The 25,069-nt window shown below is 34.8% G+C and overlaps 3 protein-coding genes across 4 annotated transcripts; 2 read left to right on the forward strand and 1 right to left on the reverse strand.

Annotated features, from left to right (window-relative positions):
* Positions 1–908: 908 nt before the first annotated feature.
* Positions 909–6,115, reverse strand: LOC111015389 (phosphatidylinositol/phosphatidylcholine transfer protein SFH3). The gene is made up of 13 exons (XM_022290402.2): positions 6,024–6,115; positions 5,558–5,723; positions 5,090–5,451; positions 4,629–4,895; positions 4,476–4,553; positions 4,143–4,294; positions 3,934–4,033; positions 3,737–3,829; positions 3,555–3,641; positions 3,341–3,461; positions 1,776–2,164; positions 1,402–1,476; positions 909–1,284 (listed from the first exon to the last, which is right to left on the reverse strand). Exons 2-13 carry the CDS (start codon positions 5,601–5,603, stop codon positions 1,267–1,269), a joined length of 1,788 nt encoding a protein of 595 aa, XP_022146094.1. The 5' UTR covers positions 5,604–5,723; positions 6,024–6,115; the 3' UTR covers positions 909–1,266.
* A 1,869-nt stretch (positions 6,116–7,984) lies between these two features.
* On the forward strand, positions 7,985–12,977 carry LOC111015479 (diaminopimelate decarboxylase 1, chloroplastic). Of its 2 annotated transcripts, XR_002602055.2 has the most exons (9): positions 7,985–8,556; positions 8,751–8,925; positions 10,079–10,228; positions 10,536–10,697; positions 11,449–11,634; positions 11,881–12,003; positions 12,092–12,181; positions 12,437–12,611; positions 12,703–12,977. XR_002602055.2 is itself a non-coding variant. In XM_022290515.2 (8 exons), the coding sequence occupies exons 1-8, from the start codon at positions 8,069–8,071 to the stop codon at positions 12,515–12,517; spliced, it is 1,455 nt and encodes a 484-aa protein (XP_022146207.1). In that variant the 5' UTR covers positions 7,985–8,068; the 3' UTR covers positions 12,518–12,695. The 2 variants fall into 2 exon arrangements, 1 of the variants encoding a protein (XP_022146207.1); XM_022290515.2 differs by lacking the exon at positions 12,703–12,977 and having other exon boundaries at positions 12,437–12,695.
* Positions 12,978–14,773: 1,796 nt separating this feature from the next.
* Positions 14,774–22,998, forward strand: LOC111015400 (bifunctional dihydrofolate reductase-thymidylate synthase 1). Its single transcript, XM_022290414.2, has 12 exons — positions 14,774–15,227; positions 16,442–16,962; positions 17,040–17,439; positions 17,550–17,594; positions 17,758–17,823; positions 21,275–21,336; positions 21,461–21,535; positions 21,625–21,790; positions 21,860–21,983; positions 22,194–22,300; positions 22,388–22,568; positions 22,699–22,998. The coding sequence occupies exons 2-11, from the start codon at positions 16,505–16,507 to the stop codon at positions 22,496–22,498; spliced, it is 1,614 nt and encodes a 537-aa protein (XP_022146106.1). The 5' UTR covers positions 14,774–15,227; positions 16,442–16,504; the 3' UTR covers positions 22,499–22,568; positions 22,699–22,998.
* The last annotated feature ends 2,071 nt before the right edge of the window (positions 22,999–25,069 follow it).

A 25,069-nucleotide genomic window follows, 5' to 3' on the forward strand; every position in this document is an offset into this window, starting at 1 on the left:
AAACATAAATGGAGTTCGATTGCTTGCAAAGTGTGGAGAACAACGCCTAAAAAATCACTGAGAATAATTTAAAAGACCCTACTAAAAAAAATTAATAAAAATCAAAGGACTTATTCGAAATACAACTCACATTTAACACATATTTTAGAAATCACTAATTAACTTTCGACTGTACATTCCCTTTTGTTTTTTTCTTAGAAATTATTACAAAGGTAGATTTTAATATTACAGCATAAATAGGAATTAAAATCTGATTCTTCTGCTTTTATATATATATTTCACAGCAATTATTAAATAAAGATATCTTTTATCTTTTTAAGAAAATTAAATAAAGATTTCTGATTGATATGTGATGTATTATTATTTATTTGAGACATATTATTAAAACCACAGATTTTAATAACTTTTGAAAACATGTGTTATTGGGTGAGTAAATTTTTGGTCCCAAGTATCATTTAAAGAACATTATCCTACCTTATTATTTAGGTTACATTACTATCTTGAACTTTAAGATAAGTTTTCTTTTTTCTCTTAAATTTAAAAATTTGTTTAAAAGCTACCATTCTGTCAACTTTTTCCTCAAAGTGAAGATGGAAAAGTGACGTGACAGTGACTTGTAAAATAATTGTACACGTGACAAAGTTTTCAAGTTACCCATTAATTATACTAAGGAGATGTATTAGGCCATTTTGCTATTTTTGTAAATTATATATATATATATATATATATATATATATATATATGAAGTTTCTTTTCTACTTAATTCATACAAAATTTGTCATTTTTTCTTTTCTATTCCATGCATTTGTTATATTTTAAATGTATAAAAAAAAACTTAACCTTTTATGTATCTTATATTATAAAATCTGAACTCAAATTTTCTTAAAAAGAAACAAAATACAATACAATTCAATACAATACACAATACAATAGAATAGAATACAATAACAATACAATGTATGGTGGGCATCATATATATGACTTCTTCATCTTATTGTTTCTAACAAAAGAAAGATGAAAATTTTGTTTTAATGTACACAAAAACACATTGATTCATCTCTTAACACCAACTAATCAATGTCTTAAATACATATAATAAAGATTAAACCATTGATGGAGAGTGAGAGAGAGAGAGAAATGGGGAGAGATAGAGAGAGAAAGAGGAGGGAGAAACCCTCTCTCTATAATATGTTTCTTTCTTTTTATTAATCTTTTGGATTTATATCTCCAAGCTCCTATATATATTAATTAACAACATCACATTATTCACCAGCGGAATGGGTTCTGCAAAAAATCACAATGCAAAAACACAATCAGATGTATGAAAATAATAATAAGATCACTATCTAAAGTTTTTGTGAAAAACATATTATGAGAATTTAGGTCATTTAGCTTTCTTACCATCTTCTTCTTCTTCTTCTTTTTCTCGATAAAGTCGACGAGCTCGGCCTCCCGAGCAAGGGACTCCTCGAGTGCCTGTAGAAGAATTTCAACGACGCCATTTATGATTAGGGTTTGAGAGTATTTATGAAATATAAGAATGTTCCAGTTACAGATTATTTGAGTAAAAAGAGCCATCGTTCTGATGCAAAAGAGTTGAAGAACACCATTATGGTCAAAACTAGTTCTTTAGGTAAACGGTATGGTTGGGAGTGTTTTTTCAATTCCTTGAGAGTGTTTCAGAATTTGTGTTTGTCCTTTTAGAAAACTGTTTGTTTTTAAAAAAAGTCATCTCAAACTCACTTTAGATAGAAAACAGGGAGTAGGGTATTGACCTTCTTGGTGGATTGGAGCTCGAGTTCCAAAGTATCGACTTTGCTCAAGGCAGCATTGAGCATTTCCTCCTTGTCGGCGGGCATCGTGGCGGGCTTGGTGTTGAGGATATTGACCCTGTCTTCGAGCTCGGCCATGCGCTTCATCATGGTCATGTAGTCGCTGAGGGGCACGGCTGCGGGTGCGGGGAGGGCCTGGTGGTGGCCCTTGGTCATGGAGCCGTCGTAGTAGACAGTGCTGCTGTAGATGGCTGCCTCAGTCAGCTTCTTGGGCATCGTCCTTGTTAGCCGCACCATCGTCACAATGCCCATAACCAATGCCATTATTCCTCCTACTATTTGGTTGCTGAACCCGTCTGGCACTTTGTATGTTTCATGCACTGCAAATGGGTCTACCAATGACACAACACAACACAATTATTAGTCATTAGTCTAGCATGATCCATTAACCCGTCTGAGTATGTACCTGTTTTTTGTTTCTCGTTTCCAATTTTTTAAGAAATCTAAACATTTTACAAGTATGTTTCTTGTTTCTCTTTTCTGGAAACATCTTCAAAATTATATAGAAATTTTGGAAGCAATTTCTTCGTTCTTGTTTTCATTTCCAATTTGTTCCAAAACATAAATAAAAATATTGTTGATCATACTTAAATTCACGGATGTTGGTATTGGAAATGAAGAAACAGAAACAAGAAACATGAATGTTAGCAAACGAGCTCTAACATTCAAGTTTCTTGTTTATGTTTTTCATTTTTAATAAAGAAAAATAGAATTGCATGGCTCCAACCCCGTGAATTCAAGAATGATCAAACAATATTTATTTATGTTTTGTAACAAATTGGAAATAGAAATAAGAAACAAGAAACCTGTTTTGATTGTTTCCAAGATTTATATACAATTTTGATAACGTTTCCAAAAGATGAGAAACAAAAAACATAGTTAGTTGTAGATAGGTGTCAATACCGCTAGGCTAAGTTCATGTTACCATGTTTTTAGATTTTGGATGGATTCTTACGGTAAAAGATTAAATCTACCATTCGGATCGATTGGTAGTTTAACAGAGTAGTAAGTTATGTTTTCGAAATAGTATAATATTATTTACTTCTCATTTAATATTGATTATCATTTTTTGGACTTTGTGCAAGTGTTAAAATATCTATAAAGATCATATTTATAAATTTAAGTTTTTTTTGGTGATTGAGTATTTAACAATACTAAATGCATTACTATTTTGGAACAAGAAAATGGATCGTCAAAACCCGACTTTTCATTTTATATTTTCTAAAAAATAAAAAAAATAAGAAACAACAAACATGAAACATGAAATCCAAAAATATTATTGGAGAAACTTGAATCACTTCTTCGTCAATGTTTTTCTCAACAAGAAATAAGAAATCAAATGTTGTCTATTTTCAAAATTTTTATATAAATTTTATAAATATTTCTTAAAAATGAAAAACCAGAACCGACAACCACGAATATTTTCTTTAGAACAAAATAAGAAACAGGAATGTTAGGAACTAATCCGTCAACTAAACCTTAACAATAGAAGTTGAGGGTGTGGATACCTTTTGTTATATTGTATTTCTCAGTTGAAAGTGCCCAATTACTTGAATCCACAGCTTTATCCACTACTGGAACGAACTTGTCATATTGATACTGAGATTCGAATTTTTTGGCCGCCGGAATCTGCAACCAAACAATAACATTAAAAAGCTTTTTTTTTTCTCTCTTTTCCAGAGATTCTTAAGAAGAAGAAGAAGAAGAAGAAGAAGAAGTTACTTCTTCTGGAACAGAAGAGAGTTTTGGTTCCTTGGGAGACCCGCCAGCCTCAGCTGCAGCTGCTTCTGAATTGAATGAACCACATCTCTGCAAAAACGAAATAAAGTTTAAAATTTTTGGCAAGATTGTGCAAAATTAACGAAAGGGTTCAAAAGAATTGGATTGTTATTGTTAATTATTGCCTTGGTTCCTGTGTTGTCATCTTCAGAAATGGTCTTCTCTTCAACGTTGGACATTGACCTCCTCCTGCATTTTCCTTCTCCATTTTGAACCATCTGTAATTTCATCAAACAACACAGAAAAATTAGGCCTGTTTTCGTTTTCTGTTTTTCGTTTCCCATTTCTTGTTTTTAATATCAGAATTTGTTGTTGTGATCACCTTGATAATTTCTGGGTCGTTCCATGGTCCCCTGTCGGATCGCATGCAGCCGCCCTTGTCGGCGCAGGTGCAAGTGCCTCCCAGGAACTCTGGAAGTTCACTGTAACAAACAAAACACACAACCCAAATTTCTGAAAATTTACACAAAATTTGAAAAGCTTTTATGTATAATTTTGGTTTGAAGAAAAGAGAAATTAATTAATCCCCACCTGGCCTCGATGATCTCGAGCAACTTGCTCTGGTATTTGTTGCCAAGAACATTGATTTTGGCTGTGGTTTTTGGGTCAAGGAATGATTTCACAGTGTTCCACAGAAGCCTGAATCCAGATCCAGCATTGATGATGAACATTCTGCATAGGGTCTTTTGACCCAAAACCAAAACTTTTCAAATGGGCATTGTTAAGTTAGTGCAGAAAAAGCTTCTGTTTTCAACTGGGGATTGGCAAATTAGGCCATTCCTTTTGAAAAGAGATAAAAAGCTTGGAACTTTTCAAATGGGTATTGGCAAATTAGGCCATTAAAGGTAAAAACATAATGGGTACCTCTGGATAGTTGTCGCCATCGATCTTCTGGAGCCTCTGGATGAGTTCCCTGGCAGATTTGTTGAAGTTTTTGAGCCCCTGCAGAGCAGCAGAGGCACGATTAGGAGAGAAACGAGAACGTTGCCGAACATGATATAATTACACATGACATACCACTCCTTGGACATCCAAAATGGTGGTGCTCTGATCAATGTGCTTCTTGGCAGCAATGGAGCAAGCAGGAAACTTCAAAACAAAGGTCCTCTCGAACTCTCTGACATGGTACTTGACATATCTGTCCATGGTGGTCACTTCCAACAGCTTGGTCGAATCCACTTGGCCAAGCCTTTCTATGTACACTGGTCGCCCATCTTTGTCCACTCCATGGTGCCCTTGTGGATAGTACTTCAACACTTCGTCTATCTCCTTGAACTCAAACTCCTATAATAGTCCACATTCGTCGGATCTCGTGTTAGTTTTTAAAGGCATGAGAATGATTTTAGGAGTGTTAGTTTGTAAAGGCATGAGAATGATTTTAGGAGTGATTCTAACCTAAGAGATTGAATCATGACAAATGATTTTTATATACTTATTTTAACGTTTGGTCAGTGATATGAAATATGTATGTCGTTTACCTCCATGATTGTGTCGGATCCAAACTCTTTCCTCCATTGAAGCATGTCGGACCACATCTGCTTGGACTTCTCAACGTCGAACTTCCTGGCCCTCAAGAACCTGAGCATCATGTGATGGTCGTCATGTTTTGATGGCAGCAACTCTTCCAATATAAGAGCTTGGCGGAAGGCATCTACTTGCTGTAATTCCTTGGTGTCGATGTCGTCTTCAATGGCGATCGACATTACTCTACTGCTGTTTCTCCGGCCTCTGGTCTTCTTCATCGAATGCCTGAACTTGTTCGAGGCATTGATTGCCCTCTGCTTCAGAGATGCAAGTCTTGTCTTCCTCTCTTCCTCGGACATCTCAACTTCGGTGAGACCTACAAAACAAAATAGCACAGAAATTTACCTTCTAACTTTTAACATATACGAATCCTTCCTCTTTCCTTCTTTGCTCCGTCCTTGAACAATGTAGTTTCTACGTACCTGTTTTTCCGGACGGGTCGAGAGGGCCGGACGTGGTGTCACTCATGACTGCTATATATTGCGAGGTGGCTCCGCCGAGACAAGGATCAAAAGGGCTGGAAAATCCAGCACTCTTCTACTACTATATAACTCCAATATTTAGAGTCCTCTCTCTATGCGCCTACACCTTCCATTAAACACATTAAACACACAATCAGAAATGTCAAACATTGTTACAAACAAGTAAAAGTATACAATTTTCATAACGAGGGACAAATTAGATAGAAAACTTTAAAACCGCAAGTCTTATATATAATTTTTCGAATTTAAGACGAACTAAGGTGCCAATTGCCTTCCTCTTCCTTCTTCGCTCTGTCCTTTATGCAAAAGGACACGCAGAAGGAGATATGTCTCGTCTTCCTTGAGAAGATAGAAGAAGAAGAGAAAGATATGCAAAAGAAGTAGAAGAAGGGGATTGAGAAAATACCTTTTGACAAAGAATGCAAGGAGGGAGAGAGAGGGAGATAAAAAGAAAGAAAACTTTGCCCAAAATAGGCCTCCAAAAGGGACAGCTAAGATGGGATCTGACTGATATAGAACAGCCAAGAGAGAGAGATTTCTGGTTCATCACCATTGACACAGTCTTTCAAAGGAAAAAAAATAAAAAAAGTTACCCATTTTTTTAGCCACTCCACCCAAATTTTGTAATCCCCATTTCTTCTTGTTCTTGTTCTTCTTCTTGTTTCCATGGCAGCTTAACTAACTTATCCAACTGTTTTTCCTAAAATTAACCACCACCAAATGAAGAAGTACAGGCTGTGTTATTCAAAAATTTTCTTTTCTACCAAACACTTTTATTATTTATTATATGAAGTGTTTTCAAAAGTGAAATGCTTTTAGTGTCATCATGGTGCTCCACATTTGCTTCCATGAGCTGTGAGTTCATGAAAGAGAGGAAAAAAAGATGGAAGATTTGTGTTAAAGAATTTAATACAAAATGACCCTTTATTCTGAATTGTATGATTGCTTAGAAAAATGGCTTCTTTTTTTTTTTTTTAAGAGGTTGTGGAGGGCAACAACAGGCATTAATAATTTAATTCAAACACAGTCCAGAAGCTAGAGAGGGACATCTGTTTTATGACAGGCATCCCATGATTGGTTGTGTCCAAATCTGAGTATGCATGCTCTGTTTTTTACCCATGCTTTGGTCGGTGGGAATATCAGAATGAGATATTACAGATATTACAGTGCGGCGACCGCTCTTTTGGTAAAAGTTTTATTTTCTGTTCCCGTTTCTAATTTTTTTAAGAAATCTAAACATTTTTCAATTAATTATATTTCTTATTTTTCATCCCTTTTATAGATATTTTGGAAATGACAAAAAAAAATTTCTTTCTTGTTTCATTTCTAATTTGTTTCCAAAAACACACATAGAAATATTTTTTTTTATCATACTGAAATTCGTGGATGTTGGAAACAGAAATAAGAAGCTTAAATGTTACTAAACGAGTCCTAAAGTTTTTGTTTTTTTTTTCTTCTAATTTTTTAGCCACAAGTGTTCGGTAATATTTTCATTTCTCATTTTTAACAAATGTTTTTAAATTTGCATAGAAATTTAAGAAATAAGAATATTAAGATTTTTTTTTTTGAAAACAAAGCATTATTTTATCCATCTTTTTTAACTTATAAACTACAAAATAAATATTAAAGAAAATGAATAAAACATAATTCTTTTTTTAGAAAAACATAAAAAAAAGACATTTAAATTTAAAATTAATTTTTATTTAACAAATTAATTTTCTTAATTCAATTTTGTACGGAGAATTAGGAATAAAAAATAAAAAAATTGTTGCTAAACATGTTTGTGCAATGATGGAAAAAAACAAAAAAATAAAAAATAATTATCAAATGCAGTTCTATTTTAATTTATATAAAAAAACATAAATGGAAACAATAAATATAAACTTAGCAAGTGACATCTATATTCCCAACTCTTATGTAATTTGTTAATTGATTAAATTTTAATATGTTGTTATTTGTTAATGTCCCATTGATATATAAAATTATATTATATTTTCAACCATAATGGTTATTTTTAACAAAATAATATACAAATCTTTTCCAAGTTGATGAGATTTCAATTCAGTCATTTTTTAAGTATAACATGCGAAGGTAGAAATTTAAACTCACGACTTTTCTATCGAAGACGAGTGCTGAGCTATACTTAAGTTGGCTATTGTAATCAATTTTAACTCAATTTGATTGGTTTTATTTATTGATATCAAATAAATTACAAAAGGAATCCAAGTTGTATTTATTAGAAAGAGAGAAAAAAAATCCTTGAATAGCTCAAAAACACAATTTTTTTTAGCACAAATCGAGCAAGGTCGGACAAAATTGTTTCTTTTCCGAGTAATTTTCATTTTCACGCGTGCGAAATTCAAGTTGCAGACCTCCATAAACCTAGAATTGAAGCTTTTACATGCCAACATCATTTTTCTAAATTGACTGTGGAATTCAAGTTGCTTAGCTATGGCGGCTGCGAATCTCTACTCTCCCTCCCCTTCACCTTCCCTCCCCAAAACCCTCAAACATTCTCTCAACTCAAACCCATTTTGCCGTGTTCCGATTCGCCCACTTAAACGCTTCTCCAAAAATCTCTCCCTAAAAGCCGTTCTCTCGCAAAACCCCTCTAAAACCCAGACCCAAACAGCCCAGTTCCAGCATTGCTTTTCCAAATACTCTGATGGGTTTCTCTACTGCGAGGGGATTAAGGTGCAGGACATCATGGAATCTGTTGAGAAGCGGCCTTTCTACCTCTACAGCAAGCCCCAGATTACTAGAAATGTTGAAGCTTATAAGGAGGCTTTGGAAGGGCTGAATTCGATTATTGGCTATGCTATTAAGGCCAACAATAATTTGAAAGTTTTGGAGCATTTGAGGAAGTTGGGTTGTGGGGCGGTGCTTGTTAGTGGAAATGAGCTTCGGTTGGCTCTTCATGCCGGTTTTGATCCCACCAGGTGAAAATTTCTAAGTGCTATTATTAGAACAAAGTTGATTGGGTGTGGGTTTCTCATGATGAATTTCTAAGCTAAACTTCTTTTTGTTATTGATCATTCTGTTGTTTGGGAACTTTTTTACTTGAAAAGTTGAGCTACGGCCCATGGTTTTCCATTTTTCTTGGACTGATTTTACTTTGATGATCGGTAAACAGATGCATTTTTAATGGAAATGGTAAGCTTTTGGAGGATTTGGTTCTAGCTGCAGAACAAGGTGTTTTTGTCAATGTGGATAGTGAGTTTGACTTGGAAAATATTGTGGCTGCTGCAAGAATCGCTGGAAAGAAAGTTAATGTTTTACTTCGTATTAATCCGGATGTCGACCCTCAGGTATGGATTCCTAACTAGTTGTTATGGGTGTGTGTGACTGCTATTATTCTTCAACTGAATGATTGTCTTGTATGTTCTGTTTTGTCCCTCATTTTGAATCGTCAGTTTTCCAAAAAACTCAATATGGAACGAGCCATCTTGAAGTAAACCAACCTTATAGAACACAGTGAAATTGCTGCTAATCTAGGAAACAAGGTTATTGCGTGAGGCAGTTCACCATTTCTAACCCAATCAGGTGGTTGAGCTGGTTTGAGCGTACTTAGTGCGTTGAGTGTAACTCTCACTTCCTCTCTGATAAGGTATTGAAGCTGATGATAGCTTTTTCATAGAGAGGGCTATATCTTCCAATCCGACTACCATGGAACTCTACTTTCTAACAAATATCCTCCCCTTGATACAAGAGCGTACCTGAACCACCCAACTCATATATATTCCCTAGCCATGCTCAAACATATGCGTGGGAAAATTGGTCCTGCTACCTTGTCATTGCTCTTCTTGTATAAGTATGTACAATAGGGAGCCCTATTGATGTCTGGTTCAAGCTTCTAATTCAACATTACTATTTGGATCAGCTTATTTGATAGAGCCCTGTGAGTCAGTCTAGGTGCAAGCAAGTTGGTCTAAGCACCATGATGGTTGATTAAGGAAAGGTTCTAATATGAGGCCCTTATTCAGTTTCTAAGGCAGAAAAGGAGTCAGAACAATGTATAGTACATATGTACTTTTTGTAACAAACTAGATAACACTTTATAATATTATCATACACCTTGTTTTTTTACTTACGCCAAACCGAGTAACTTGCATCATATCATTGATGGCAATCGATATTTACTCACCATAATTATGGTACCACGAAGATTGCTGTGTCATTCTGACTATTCTCTCTTTGAGATGAAAAAAAGGATGTTGGGTTGGGCCATGTTAAGCTTATGGTTTCTCGTTGGTCTTCTATTGCCAATTTTTTTTATATACTTGCACCTTTTTTGAAAAAAAAATTATGGCTTCCTGGCAACTATTACATATTCAAGAGCAACTGAAAAGCATATATGAAGTGGCCTAACTTTGCTATTTTGTCTTTAGAATTTCTAGAAACCATTCTAGTTATGTCTGTTATCATTCTGGGTTTTGATGAATGTGAATAATATTTATTTAGGTACATCCTTATGTTGCAACCGGTAATAAAAACTCCAAGTTCGGCATTAGAAATGAGAAGTTGCAGTGGTTTCTTGATGCTGTCAAGGCGCATCCTGATGAGCTTAAGCTTGTCGGGGCCCATTGCCATCTTGGTTCCACCATCACCAAGGTAAGCTATTAACTGTTGTGGTCCTTTTTCCTTGGTACAATGTAAAAATCTTAAATAAATTTGAATTGGACTTGTTATATTCCGTAACTATATAACTTACAACATTTATTAGATGATTGTGTAAGTTCACAAGAGAGTTTTACAGATTGTGGCTGTCATTTTATGAAATTGATCATTTTCTCTCCATTTGTCACCTCTCACCTGGCATAACTGATTAGATAACTTTTACTCTAGTTTATGCTTTTTCTCCTTTCCTTTTGTTTGTTATTTTCTTTTTGAAGATTGATACAGTTTGTCTTCATGATAGGTGGACATATTCAGAGATGCTGCAGTACTAATGGTCAACTACATTGACCAGATCAGAGATCAAGGTTTTGAAGTTAATTACCTCAACATTGGAGGTGGACTTGGGATAGATTATTATCATGCTGGCGCGGTTCTTCCTACTCCCAGAGATCTAATAAATACGGTCTGTATTACCAGTAATTCTAGAACATAGCGCCTAAGGGAGAATTCTAGAGCTCCTTGATCTCTCTCAAATACCGGACTTACTCGATAGCCAAAAATACCAATCCTTTTGCGCCTAACTTATTTGACCATACTTACAAAAACACTTGAAAAATACCCACCCATGTCCCTCTAACAAGCTCTACTACTGGCCCCCACATAACTAACAGAATTACACTCCCCACACTCACATCTATGGCTCACTCTCTCTTCCCCTCTTCCTCCCATAAACATTCACAACCGGCAGCCTATCAAATTTCATTTTACTATCTCTTATGTATAAATTTGTTTTTATCCTAATCTGAATCTGAAAATTACTTTAGTGTTATAGTAACTTTTTCTTTTCCCTTTGGCAATTTGGCATCCTTAGGACTTGTAGTTCAGTTACATCGTACATGGCATAAAGCTGTATTACCTTTGCAATATTTATGCTTCATGTGCTATGATTCAAATATTAATGCTTCATGGAGCTCAATCATTAGATCGCAGGTTCCATTTTTTTTCCAACGAACTTGTCTATTTTTCCTGCACTGTATTACTAAATTTAATATATTTGCGCCTGATTTTAAATTTTGGCTATTGGATTGAAAACATACGAAATACTAGTTGGGGGTCGTGCCATGCGGTGCCTCTCAAGGAGAGCGATATGAATGGAATTATTTGCTTTTGTCAAATGAAGGTTTGTCAACATTCTCATATCACTGCTGATGCAGGTACGGGAGCTGGTCCTTTCACGAGATCTTAATCTAATCATTGAACCTGGGAGATCACTTATTGCCAATACTTGCTGTTTGGTTAATCGAGTGACGGGGGTCAAAACTAATGGGACTAAAAACTTTATTGTGATTGATGGTAGCATGGCCGAACTGATCCGCCCTAGTCTTTATGATGCTTATCAAGTAAGTATTCTAGTAGGTAACCATATCTTGATGTTACTGATGGTGCTTGGGGATGAACACAGTGTTTCTGTCTTCATAATTCTCCACCTTTCATTATGCTCCTTTGCTTTAAGAAGACTTCTTAAACACTCTTTACAATTAGTGTGGTCTGATAAAGACCTGCAATGTTGGACATCTTGGCTGTTGAATACATGATTAAGTATTTTTTTTCTGGCGATAATTAGATTGACTTGGTATTTGATGCAGCACATAGAATTGGTTGCTCCTTCAGCATCTGATTCCGAAATCTCGACTTTTGATGTGGTTGGCCCTGTCTGTGAGTCTGCAGATTTCTTAGGGAAGGAAAGAGAACTCCCAACTCCAAACAAGGTAGTATCTTACCTTTTTAAGAACCGTCACAGCCATGCGATGTTTCTGTAATACACTACTTATATTTCCGATCGGTAATGCTTTGCAGGGAGCTGGTTTGGTTGTCCATGATGCTGGTGCTTACTGCATGAGTATGGCATCTACTTACAATCTCAAGATGCGTCCTCCCGAGTACTGGGTATGTCGCTCGTACATTGTTCCTTTTAACATCACATGATGTCTCTCTTTCATATGCCACCTTAAAAAATCTTAGCAAAGTTTTTCTCTTCTTTTTTGGCATTTGACTTTGACTCTCCTCTTTAATGAACTGAATGTTCCTTTGAAAAGAAATGCAAGTTCATTCTGATTGCTCTGTAAGTTGCTGTGTTTTGTTGAGGTTGTCTGATCTTAAATGAAGTTATATAACTATAAGAAATTGATTCTTTGAATTTAGGTTGAAGACGATGGATCTGTGTCCAAAATTAGGCATGGGGAGACATTTGACGATCACATACGATTCTTCGAAAATCTTTGACTGGAGATTCGCATCCATTCCTCTTGTTCAACTATGGCCTTTTCCCCCATGTATGCTTGGCTTTTTCAACTATTCAATCAAGCTGTTGGCCAAAGTTGAGTAATGTTTTAGAAAGACTGTTGTTGAGTTTGTGTAAACTTTAAAAACAAATGAAAAAGTGATCATGTTTCTCATCTTATATTCAGTGTCTAAAGATTAAAAAGAAACAGAAGAACTTGTTACCAAATTATGGTGGAATTGCTGTCTTGATTATGGAGAACTGGTAGCAGAAGAAGAAGAATGAGAAGCCAGTGGGAAAATTTAACAAGGATTTTGAACTCTATAATGACATACACATGTATGTGAGTGTAAAATCTTGGAGTGCTTACCAATCTACAAATGTAATTAGTTAGAGATAAATTTTATCTTCGAGTTTTAGTATAATTTTTTGTATTTTAAATTTAGAGACCAAATTGAAGTATTTGTTCAAGTTGACGAACCAAAAATATGTTTATCTTAAAAAGTAATCCATCAAAGTATAATTATTTTTAAACAAATTTTTTGTCATATCTTTTGAGATTGAAAATTGGACTTATATGTGAATGAAGAAATAGAATTAAAATAATATTTAAATTAGAAAGTTAACTTCTATGGATTTCATAATCTACCTTCTAGAAGGTAGAGATATTTATTTTAGATTTAAAATCAAATTAAACTAAACATTTTTATTGACTTTCTTGAATGTTTGGATCAATATTATCTTTCAACTACTCTTAAAAAAGGGAGGAGAAGAAATATATTCAAACTTTCTATCTTAAATGTTATGATATCAATGATTGAGACCTCTAATGAAAATCAAAGTTTTACGACCATGTAAAATTAGGCATTAAGTCAATTTTAACTGGAGTGCATCCTACTTTTTACTTAAAAATGTCGGTACACATTCACAAATAGATTTTCATAGTTTATAATCGACTCCAATAACCTTTATTCTTTCTAAGGGATTTGTTTCGAAGGAAATGAAAATAAAAGTTTATACTTGCATATTGCAATGGTTATACCGAGAAATACTATTCAATAAATTTAAAGTTTGTTACATGTGTTGCCTGTAAACTTAAATGACTAAAATAATACTTATCTCTATCGTAAACATCTTTAAATATTGAATTCGTAGGTTTTTTTTATTCTTATTCTACATTGGCAGGTTAGAATGTTGAAGAAAGAGCTAGTTTTCTTTTCCTCGTGTTTTTTTGAGTGGTTGTTCTTTTACTATGTATTACAAAAATAGGTACTAATGTCAATGTCTTGTTTTGCTATTTATCCATGCACAAAATAAATTTCACTTTGTAGTCTATATAATTTTAATATTTTTTAAAAAATTATATTCTCATTGAATTTTGAATAAGCCACTAGCTGAATTGGTAATGGTAGATGTGCTAATGGAGGGTAGATAAGATTATCTTCAAGGCACACGTGATGTCTATCAAATTTACCATGTTCAAGTCAATTTTTGAATCTCAAATTTTGATATGGTGAAGGAGGCCCAACTGGCCTATCAATGGTAGTGGAAATTCTTCCGGGAGCTTGATTCTATATCTTCTTCAGATATTTATATAAGTTATAATTACAACCGGTGCTTTGCAAGTGATTCATTAGACGACTAAGCCACTTAATTTAATTATTATGATGTTGTGTCTAATCACTTAACATCTCATACTAGTACATCTAAGTGAGCTTATCTCTGCTAGGCTGACCTACTAAATGAATTGATCAACCCAATTAATCTCACTCTCATCTGGTAGCTTTGACATTGTTTTCAAGTATTTTGTAAACTTTTTAGTTCAACACGTGGGATGAAGATTCGAACCTTCTACTGTTTTGGCGGTCTTGTAACTTTAAGTTCTTAAATAATTGATTAATTGATGTTGAAATGTCACCCATAACACATCTTAGACCCTTCATTTTAAAAAAATTAAATTAGTACTCTAGATAAATAAATATCTATAAGAATTTAATTGTTACCTTCGGACAGAATTAATCAAGTGTTATTATAAACTCATTTCCATTGAATGTTTCATTATATTTAACCATTAATTTCAACAAAAAGTAACCACATCAAACCTTGAATAAATATGTTTGAACTCACCCCGTTGAAACTTTGGTAAAGAAATAATATTTCATTTGGATTCTCATTCAACCATGTTGATGGAAAGTAAAAAAATTGAATTTTTACAATTGGTTAAAAACAGTTGAAAAGAGAGAAAATGGAGTGGAGAGGAGAGAAAGATGGGTAGATAGGAAGAATAGAAACTGAATATTCCTTTTCCGATCATATACAGACGGCGGTAATCCGCAGGAAATGCGTCTTTGGATTTTCCTCCGTTTTCTTCCTCGGACTTTTCCAATAATACCCTCTTCCGTTGGACAAAGAAAACAAAAGAGAGAAAACAGCGAAACCAAATAGAAAAAAAAAAAAAAAAGAAGAAGCGGCTTTCAAGTTCTTCATCCGAAAAAAAAAGTCTTCAGCTGCTGGATTTCCCCTCTGTCTCCATTCTCTTCGTTACTGTTCCCGTTTTCAGAAATGCCCATTTCCTAAAACCCCCAAAATTCAAATATCAGAACCCACAACTTCACTACCATTGCTCTCCATAACCTAACCATCTTCCAGTCGGAGACCAGCCTAAGATTCTTAGGCTCTCTCTGGTCGAAGGTTTTCCCTCGTTCAATATCGGTGGGTTTGGACTATCTAATTCTCTCTTTCTCTCATTTGTTTTTTTTTTTTTTTTTCTGATTCTGTTTCGCCATTTTCAAATTGGACTGTTGGGGACTAAATTTTTGCTTTCTGTTCTTGTTTTTGCTTTCTGGGTTGGGGGCTAATTGCTGTATTTCGAATTGGGTCATCGTCCCTTGTTCTCGTTCTTCGTGCTTTTCGTTGATTGAATTTGCATTTGGCCGAAATGAGTAGTTTATTGCATGTGTGATTTTCTTTTTCTAATGTATCGTTTGTTTTATTCTCTCTCTGCGTATTTCGACCTCTTGTTCGGCTCTTTATGACATTATCCCTTATTTCTCTTGCCAAGCGAAAGTGAGCTATTAGGATTAGTTTTTATAAATTGATTTTGCCACCAGTTTGTTAGTAGGGAAGAATCTGGAGGTAAAGTGAAGGGAAAAAGAGAAATGTGATTTGATGCTTGCACCATAAAAAATGCAACAATTGTTTAACATGGTTATCCTCTTCCTTTTGTTCTTTGATTTCGATTCTTTTATGAATTGTACTCATGTAAAACTGTGGATTTGGAAGCTGGTTTCATTTTTTGGAATTGATTTCATTTGTTTGGAAGAATAATTAAATTAATATGAAATTTCATTTCAACTTCTACTCTTTCATTTGAAAATTTACGTTAATCCTCCCTCCTCCTTCAAATGTGGAACTCGATTTTTATTGAAAATTGTTTTTCCTGAAACTAGATTAAAAGTTATAGAGGTAATTCATTTTGACCTTTCTAAATTAAGGCAACTGTCAATATATGCATCGATTTACCTTGTCTGGAAAGCCGAATCAGGAAAATCTATATTCTTAAACCTCTAATCCTGGTGAAAATAAAATCTATTTGGAAATTGATTCAATTTATTCTTTAGTTGCTTTGGTTGCATTGTAATCCTCCACCTCCAATAATGTGAAGCAAAAACTTCACTGTTTCATAAGTATTTGGATTTGATTTGCAAATATTCATTATCTGTCCCCTGCCATCTCTCTATGGAGAGTTATATATCTCCATCTACATTATTTCAAGCTAAGAAGTTTTTCAAGTTCGTTACAAGTTTAAAATATTTCCATGAAACGGAACTGATTGTTATTTAGACAAAGAGTCTTGAATGCTTTAATCATTTGGATTGTATTCTATACAATTTGTTTCTTAGCTTTTCAGTTGTGTTAAATTTCAGGTTCTACCGCACTTCCGCAGAAGTTGGGTGTGCGGGGAGAAATCATTCAAGTCACCATTATTTATGTTTTGTCGAGTTATTACTTGTAATATGGCTGGTGATCCTTTGACAAGTTCTAATGGCAACGCCAATGTCATTGCACCACCTGATCCGCGGAGGACTTTCCAAGTCGTCGTGGCTGCTACTGAAAATATGGGTATTGGTAAGGATGGGAAGCTACCATGGAGGCTGCCTTCTGATCTCAAATATTTTAAAAACATAACCACAACAACATCAGATCATGGGAAAAGGAATGCAGTTCTAATGGGTCGAAAAACATGGGAGAGTATTCCTGCTGAGCATCGACCACTACCTGGTCGTCTCAATGTTGTTCTAACTCGTTCGGGGAGTTTTGACATTGCAACTGTTGAAAATGTTATAATATGTGGTAGTATAACGTCTGCTTTGGAATTATTAGCAGCTTCTCCTTACTGTTTGTCAATAGAGAAAGTTTTTATCATAGGCGGTGGTGAGATATTAAGGTGTGCCCCTGTTTTCCAGTCCTCTCTTAGTGTATGCTATTTATTATTTCTGTGCACTGATTTTGTGTTTAATGCAGGGAAGCTCTGAATGCCCCTGAATGTGATGCTATCCATGTCACAGACATTCAGACATGTGTCGAATGTGATACCTTCATACCAGCTATTGATAAGTCTATGTTTCAGCCATGGTACTCATCCTTTCCTGTGGTGGAAAATAACCTTCGATATTCTTTCACTAGTTATGTTCGTGTGAGGAGCTCAATTGAACCACCCATTGATCAGAACAATGGTCTGGTCTCTTATAGTAGGCCCGATTCTTCTAATTTTGAGGCTAAGAAGTTCTCTTTCCTGCCTAAGGAGATTTTTGAAAGGCACGAGGAGTACTTGTATCTAAATCTTGTTAAGGAAATCATCTCAGATGGTACTTCTAAGGATGATAGAACAGGAACTGGTACTTTGTCAAGATTCGGCGTCCAGGTAATGTCATCTTATCATTTGGAATGTCCTTTTTTTTTTTCCTACCAATTGCTTTATTTCAAATTCTAATGCGCTTTCAAGTTCATGTCTTGTTCCTGGTATATGTACAGATGCGATACAACTTGCGCAAAACTTTTCCACTGCTTACTACTAAGGCATGTGCCAATTTCCTATTTTGATTTCTTTCTAGCTGGATCGTGAAAGCGAAACTCCCTCTTTTCTTGTTTTGTTTCCCTTTTGCAATTTCTAGGAATCTCGTGCATCATTTATGGAAATGGTCCAGTTGTTGATATATATCCTTACTGTTTGATTCTTCAGAAAGTGTTTTGGCGAGGGGTTGTTGAAGAACTTCTTTGGTTCATCAGTGGGTCAACCAATGCAAAGGTTAAATGCTATCATAACTTTAAGCTTTACTTTACTAGTAGGTGGTTGTTATTCTATTTTTTTCCCTCTCTGTAGTATTTTCCATTAGGAATTAGATTGAGCCTTGTGACCTAGACTAGATGATCTGCTCCATTTATGAAGCGGTCTGCTCAGTGGTTCTTCCCATCATTTGTTTATTTATTTTTTAATAAGAAACCAAGCTTTCATAGAGAGAAATGAACATACGGAATACACCTAACTGATAATTACAAAAACCTTAGAAACTGACCCCACAGAAAGTATTAAATCTCAAGACCCCAAACAAACTCCCTTGATCTCTCCACCCATAAAAATTCTATTGTTTCTCTCAAGTCAAATGCCCACCATCTGTTTATGTAATTAGCTTAAGATTCCTTCTGCATTCATTTTATTGTTTCTCTCAAGCCAAATGGCTGCTATCTGTTTATGTAATTAGCTTAAGATTCCTTCTGCGTTCATATGATAAATATTATGACTGTACGTATAAATAATCAACACTTAACCGTGGTGAAAAGTGATTATAAAAAATCAATCTAATTGACATTGGTAAAATAAGTATTATAATTACAAAAGAGTCCACCTAGTGAAGCACCAAGGAGAAGCTTTTGACTGATCTCTCAAATTTGGTTAATACTTATACTTTTACCATTGAAGACTTGTGGGTTTTTCTTTTTTAGCCAAGTTTCTCATATAGCACGTTTCCAGTTTTGACTGTGCATTTTCAAATAATCATCACTTGTTTTGAAGGGGTGGCCTAAAAATAGCTATTATATTGCTCGAGTCGTGGAGCAAAGATGACACAAATGAAACTTGGAGTGTTGGAAGGGAGAGCCCAAGTATTTTGATTTCTGAGTAGTTTGATAGTGTAGAATAGATGGGGAAGCGCCATTCTTGGAAATTTCTTTTGTTACTTTTCAGTTGTATTTAAACTTTTCAACAGAGACACCACAAGAGAAATCTTACTTTTGGGGGTATTGTTGACTCCAGATAGTGTTATAAACATGTTGATCATGGACAGAGTTGTGTGAGGGAGGACATATAGGAGTCAAAGTTGTGAGTAACTGAGTTGCAAAGCTTCCAAATTAAATTATACTCTCTAGAGTCAGGAAGACAGAAATTTAGAAGGTGAACTAGTTGTGAGTAACTGAGTTGCAAAGCTTCCAAATTAAATTTTACTCTCTAGAGTCAGGAAGACAGAGATTTAGAAGGTGAACTAGTTGCAGAAAGTCCTAATTTCAGGTCACGAAGAGATCCAGTAAAGGTGATAAGCCAATAGTTGCTTCATATTGACCGTCCTCCACACCAGCACATTTTTTGGTTCGAGAGTTGGAAGAGTCTGGCATTTTTTTAAATATATGTATGTGAAACCGATCTTTCATTAAAAAAAAAATAAAAGAATATACTATGGCATACAAAAAACAGCCCAGCAAAAGGAGCCCAATAAATTGCATAAAGGGACCCCAATCCAAAAGAATACCCACTAAAAAATATGAGCTTCAAGGTTTATCAGCTACCCAAATTAAATTTCTGAAGCAGTATGGTGGAAGGGATAATGTAGGTCTCCTTCTTGCAGTTTGTCAATAACACTATCTTATTCTGATTGAGCAAGAATGTTGCTTTTGTTATCTCTAAAATACTTTTCAAGTCATTGGCTCTAATGTTGATCTTAGAGTCAATAGGAAAAAATATTTTGTAGTTGGTATTTTGTCTCAAAATTTTTTTTTGGTAGTTGGTATTAATGTGATTAGGCTATAAGCTTGTTTAGGGGTGGGCTCAGTTATCCTTCTTCCTTGACTTATATCTTTCTTTGGGCCATAGTATGACATTTCTTCTTTGGGATCCAATTGTGGAAAAGGTTCACCTTTTATGTGAAGGGGTGAATCAGAGGGGTGCGGTTCTCAAGTCAGAATTTCAAGGCATGGGAGAAGGAAGGGGTAGGAATCGCGAATTTAGTAATTAAGTATTTTGCTTGCTAGTCTTTGTGGTTGTGGTTTTTCCCTTTATAGCTTTAGACACTGTTGGTTGGTAGGGTACAAACATCACTCTAATGGGTAGCTGGATACTATTATGGTGACTAAAGGCACTTTGGAACTTATGGAAAGTGATTTCAGTCTCCCTAGTTTCCTCAATTTCATTAAATTCTCCCTAGAAGATGGATTTCGTGTTTGTTTCTAGGAGGGTCATTGGATTGGTTATGGTCTTCTTTGTTTGCTTTGCATTTTTACCCTTCATTTTCTCAATCACTCTTTGTGTAGTCTATTCCTAATAGACGTGCACATTTCTTTGTTATCTCTATTTGGGGGTTTTTTTTTCTCTCATAACTTCCTTGTTAAGGGAACTTTATTTGGTAGGGAAGCTGTAGATGTGTCATTGACTCCTTTTATCTCTCTCGAATGGTCTTCCTCTCCAAGCACTTGGATCCTCAAGTCCTTTGATGTGCTTTATTGTAAAGCCTGTCTCTTTTTGCTTGCTTACTCCATCTTCTTCATAACCCTTTTTTTAGTAAATATTTTCATTGAAGATGTCAAGAGTACATCATAAGCCCGAGGAGATTTTAGAAAACCATGAATTGACATTAATAAGAAAAATGAGTTTTTACACAAGGTTTTGACAAGAGTAATTCAGGTTTAGAGCAATATAGGAAGGTTACTGGAGGGAGAGGGACGTGGTTGGGTTTAGAGCAGTATAGGAAGGTTTTGCAATCTGTCTCCGGCTGCATGGTTACTGGAGGGACAGGCTTGATTTAGCAGTATCTTGGGTATCTCTTTCTTGGAGTGCACTATCTATATTTTGTTGCAATCCTGTCCCCATGGTATTAATACATATTGGATTGCTTTTTCTGTAAACTCCTAATGGGAGTATAATTGCATGATGGCAGTAACTTTGAGAAGAGAGATCGGAGAAGTATCTAGAATGGGAGAGAGATACTACTAAGGATACCTTTTTTTTTCCTGGTAAACTCCTAATGGGGATGCCCAAATCCTACGGTACATTTGGCTCCAAAGGAACATGCATATTTCTTAAGGGAGTACATTTGGCTCCAAAGGAACAGGAATATTTTTTAAGGGAGTAGAGGGAGGATGTCTGAAATCTTGCTAATGTTAATTCCTCCCTTTGGGGCTTTGTATCTAAGGGTGCTTTTCCTCTCTGTGATTACAAATGATTGGAGGCCTTTATTGCAATTATCACTTATTGTAATTATTTTTTGGTGGCTATTGCAATCTTGTTTTGGCCTATGATTTTATATGGCCTTTTTTGTAACCTTCAAGTGGTCTTTTGGCCAAAAAAAGAAGAATTTTTGCATCCTAGGAATAGCATGTGCAAATAAATATACACATCATTATTAAGAATGAGGATTATGAAGGAATTGATATAAATGAATGCCTTTTCAAGTTGACTTGTTTTATATCCTAAAGTTCGGCAATATCCACAGGTTCTTCAGGAGAAAGGCATTCATATATGGGATGGCAATGCATCCAGAGATTACCTCGATAGGCAATTACTTATACATTTTCATAATTTGAATTTGTTCAATATAAAGTTTAAGCTATAATTCTGTTTTTTCTCCTCTTTTCTTTTCTTCTTCCTCTTCCTTTTCCCCTTTTCTTTGTAATCTTAGTATTGGTTTGAGCGAAAGGGAGGAGGGTGACCTGGGACCTGTATATGGGTTCCAGTGGCGACACTTTGGTGCTAGGTTCGTGGATTATTCCAAGGATCTCTTTGAAGTTTGTTTCTATTTTATTGCAGGATTTGAGCTTTAATGCTTTCCAAATTCTTCTACAGGTATACTGACATGCATGCTGACTACACTGGTCAAGGATTCGATCAGTTGCTAGATGTTATTAACAAGATAAAAACTAATCCCAATGACCGGAGGATAATTCTTTCCGCATGGAATCCATCTGATCTCAAACTGATGGCCCTTCCGCCTTGCCACATGTTCGCTCAGGTTGGATTCAAGTTCATGGTTCTTTGTTCTCCATTCATTTCCTTACATTATTCATTTATCTTTTTGCAGTTTTATGTAGCGAATGGGGAGTTGTCGTGTCAAATGTATCAGCGCTCTGCTGACATGGGCCTTGGCGTTCCATTTAATATTGCATCATATGCTCTTCTGACATGCATGATTGCTCATGTTTGTGGTATGCTACTCTTTTTTGCTTTAGTACAATGGAGATGGCTGAATGTTTAAATTACTTAGTTGCAATCTGTTTAATGATAAAGTTATAAAATGAAATTTATTTCTCATCAACTTGGCATTTAAAAATCTCTGAACAAAATAAAGCGGTTTTCCTCCTCTACAGTTATACTTTTAGCTACATTTAGAAACTATTCTTCCTTCCCACGTGCAGATCTCGCTCAAGGCGACTTCATACATGTGATTGGGGACGCTCATGTTTACCATACTCATGTGAGGCCATTGCAGGAGCAGCTCCAGAAACTCCCCAAACCTTTCCCTGTAAGTAGAAAAACTATAATTATGCAATTCTTCCGAGCGTTTATTACCAGGCTGTTTATAATATACACCAACCTTACGTTTCTGTAGATTTTGAAGATTAATCCTGAGAAGAAGGATATCGATTCTTTCATAGCAGCTGATTTCGAACTAACCGGTTACGACCCTCATGAAAAGATAGCAATGAAAATGGCAGTATAGAACACGATCAACTACCCAACGAACAAAAGGAGACTCCGTTACTTTTACCGCATGTTCTCCAAATTTTGAGGCAAGTGCAGTAAATTTACCATGGAAAATGTTATATGAGCTGTTTCTAATCGTCATCGATCTTGTTGGGTTGAATAATCGACAAAAGAACACGTTTTCCTTGGTACTGAAGCAGTTTATCGATATTTCAGGTACAAGCATCAGGGGCTTTGGTTGATATGTTCTGCAAATAAAAAGTGCTAATTGGATATACTTTTATACTTTGTTATGTGTAGTGAGAATCCTTTAGTTCCTATGGTTCTAAAGTGATTTAGTTGGGTTTTTGTATTTGCTATAGTTTTTCCTCATTTAAACATGGAACGGTTTCACACACAAATACACGGTCGCTACTACTATAATACCGTGCTACATACAAATATAATGTAATCTCGATCGATAATTCTCAGACTTAATTTGGTTTTAAAATGATGGCAAGTTTGATGGATTGTGTATACCTCCCTTTTCCAGTTCTTGCACCTCCAAAGATAGCACTAGCAGAGCTGCCTTTGCTAGATTGAATATCATATGACTATTTCGTATCCAGAGAAATTAGGAGAGTTTTCATGTTCTCGAGACGTTACATGATCAATCCCGACTCAAACAAATATTTTTTTTACAGGAGTCGAAAGGGTGAAATCTTAATGAATCGTGATTGCAAGGCTACTCTACCATCCACTCTATGGTTTGATCTTAGAATTTGCTCAAGTGTGAATTTGCTCAAGTGTTATGGAGCCCTTTTGAAGTGGTGACAAAAGTAGGTTTTCTCGAGAAAAGTCGAGTTGTCACGATGATGGAGATAAAGTGTAAACCGTGTCCCGAGAGCGGTATGCGAATCCTATGATCTAAAAAGAGCGCAGAAATTGTAGTGGAATCTGAGTCCCTCCTTAACTGGGGTTCTTGTTTGGAGACAGGAATAGGAATTGGAATAGGATGCCAACGTATTTATTGTATCCCATGGACTGCTTACCTTGATTTCAATATTGTAGATGAGAAAGCATATAAGAGTTTGAGTGTGTAGAATAGAATTATTATTATTCTTCAACTGCTTCTTCTCTTTATCCAATTAACACCTCACTTGAATAAATTCCCTTTCCATTAATACCATTATCTTTCTCATTCAATGAAAATTAGAAGCCCCTCTTCTAAGCTGTTAACCAAATCCAAATATCGTATCGGGTCGTAAATATGGTTTCGTTGAGGGTGAGTTTGACATGATTTTTAAGACGGTGAAAAGTACTTTTTAGCTGATTAAAAGTACTTTTGTCAAATTTTGAGATTGGGTTATGTAATAAAAAATAGATAGTCTAGTTTTGCTTTTCAATAAATATATAGAAAGCATTGATATTTTTGGGTCACATTCTTAGCTAGTTTTGAAAACTATGGGTTTCATTACTAGAACTTGAAAGGAACAATGGCATGTGTGATCTCATGGAAAAGTGTACCAAATATATTCTCTTGTACCATATTTTCATGATTCCCAAATCTTATTAGAATTTGATTCAAACATATTAAATGGGTGATGATGGTTGTTATATGCGTCACACCTGCTTTATTTTATGAAATGTTAATTTAGTTTCATAAGTGTAAAAAACTTAGTATAGCACAGTTCGAATTCCACGTTGAAGTATGGATAGAAGAGTGCTTTCATTAAGCTTGTTGGACACAACATTTAAAGTATAGCACAGTTTACAAAGGTAATTCATAACAAGCATATTTCATATTTTAAGAACATGATTTGTTTTTAAATTCGTGTTGGCTTGATACTTATTAGGATTTACTATATAGAAAGGTAGTGATATATATAAGAGAATAAGACACTCCTTACCTTTTAAAGAGTTGTCGGAGATTAAGGTTCAGTTAGATTTTAAATTATTTATCTTTAAAAAAAGGTATGAATTCAACTCAAATCCACTTTTATTATTAAATGTCAATTACTGTTGAGTTATACTTATTTCGGTACTTAGTATATTGTTTAAAGTAAATAGAAAGAAACATGAATATTGTCTAGATGAGATATTAATCTTCTCGACATTACCCAGTATCATTTATAGTCACTAAATCAATATTGATTGAGAAAATATAGGAGAAATCGAACTGAACCGATCAATTCAATCAAAATCAATTTTAGTTATTAATTGTTTTGGTTTAGATTTGTTGTATATGTAAATCGATCATTATGGTTCAATTATTAATTTGGTCTAAAACTAAAATGAATCGAACTATGGACATTCCTATGAATAGGTATGAGACAATAATATCTATCGATAAAACTTGAGTTGACACAAGAATATATATATAATAGTATAGGTGTAATTCAAAGAGAATAATCAACTAACAAATCTTACTAATATCTCAAGCCACAAGAATAATAAATATGGAACAAATATCACAACTAAAGCTAAAACTAGATTGATTTTTTTTTTCTAAATTTGAATGATTAAATGTGCTATTTATCATAATATGAAACATAAATTAATAATAATTATACTAAAGGCATTTTTTTTTTATAAAATATCATGCATG

The sequence above is a fragment of the Momordica charantia genome (assembly GCF_013281855.1).
Source record: "Momordica charantia cultivar OHB3-1 chromosome 2 unlocalized genomic scaffold, Mcharantia_2.0 BLBB01000002.1, whole genome shotgun sequence".
Taxonomy (NCBI): domain Eukaryota; kingdom Viridiplantae; phylum Streptophyta; class Magnoliopsida; order Cucurbitales; family Cucurbitaceae; genus Momordica; species Momordica charantia.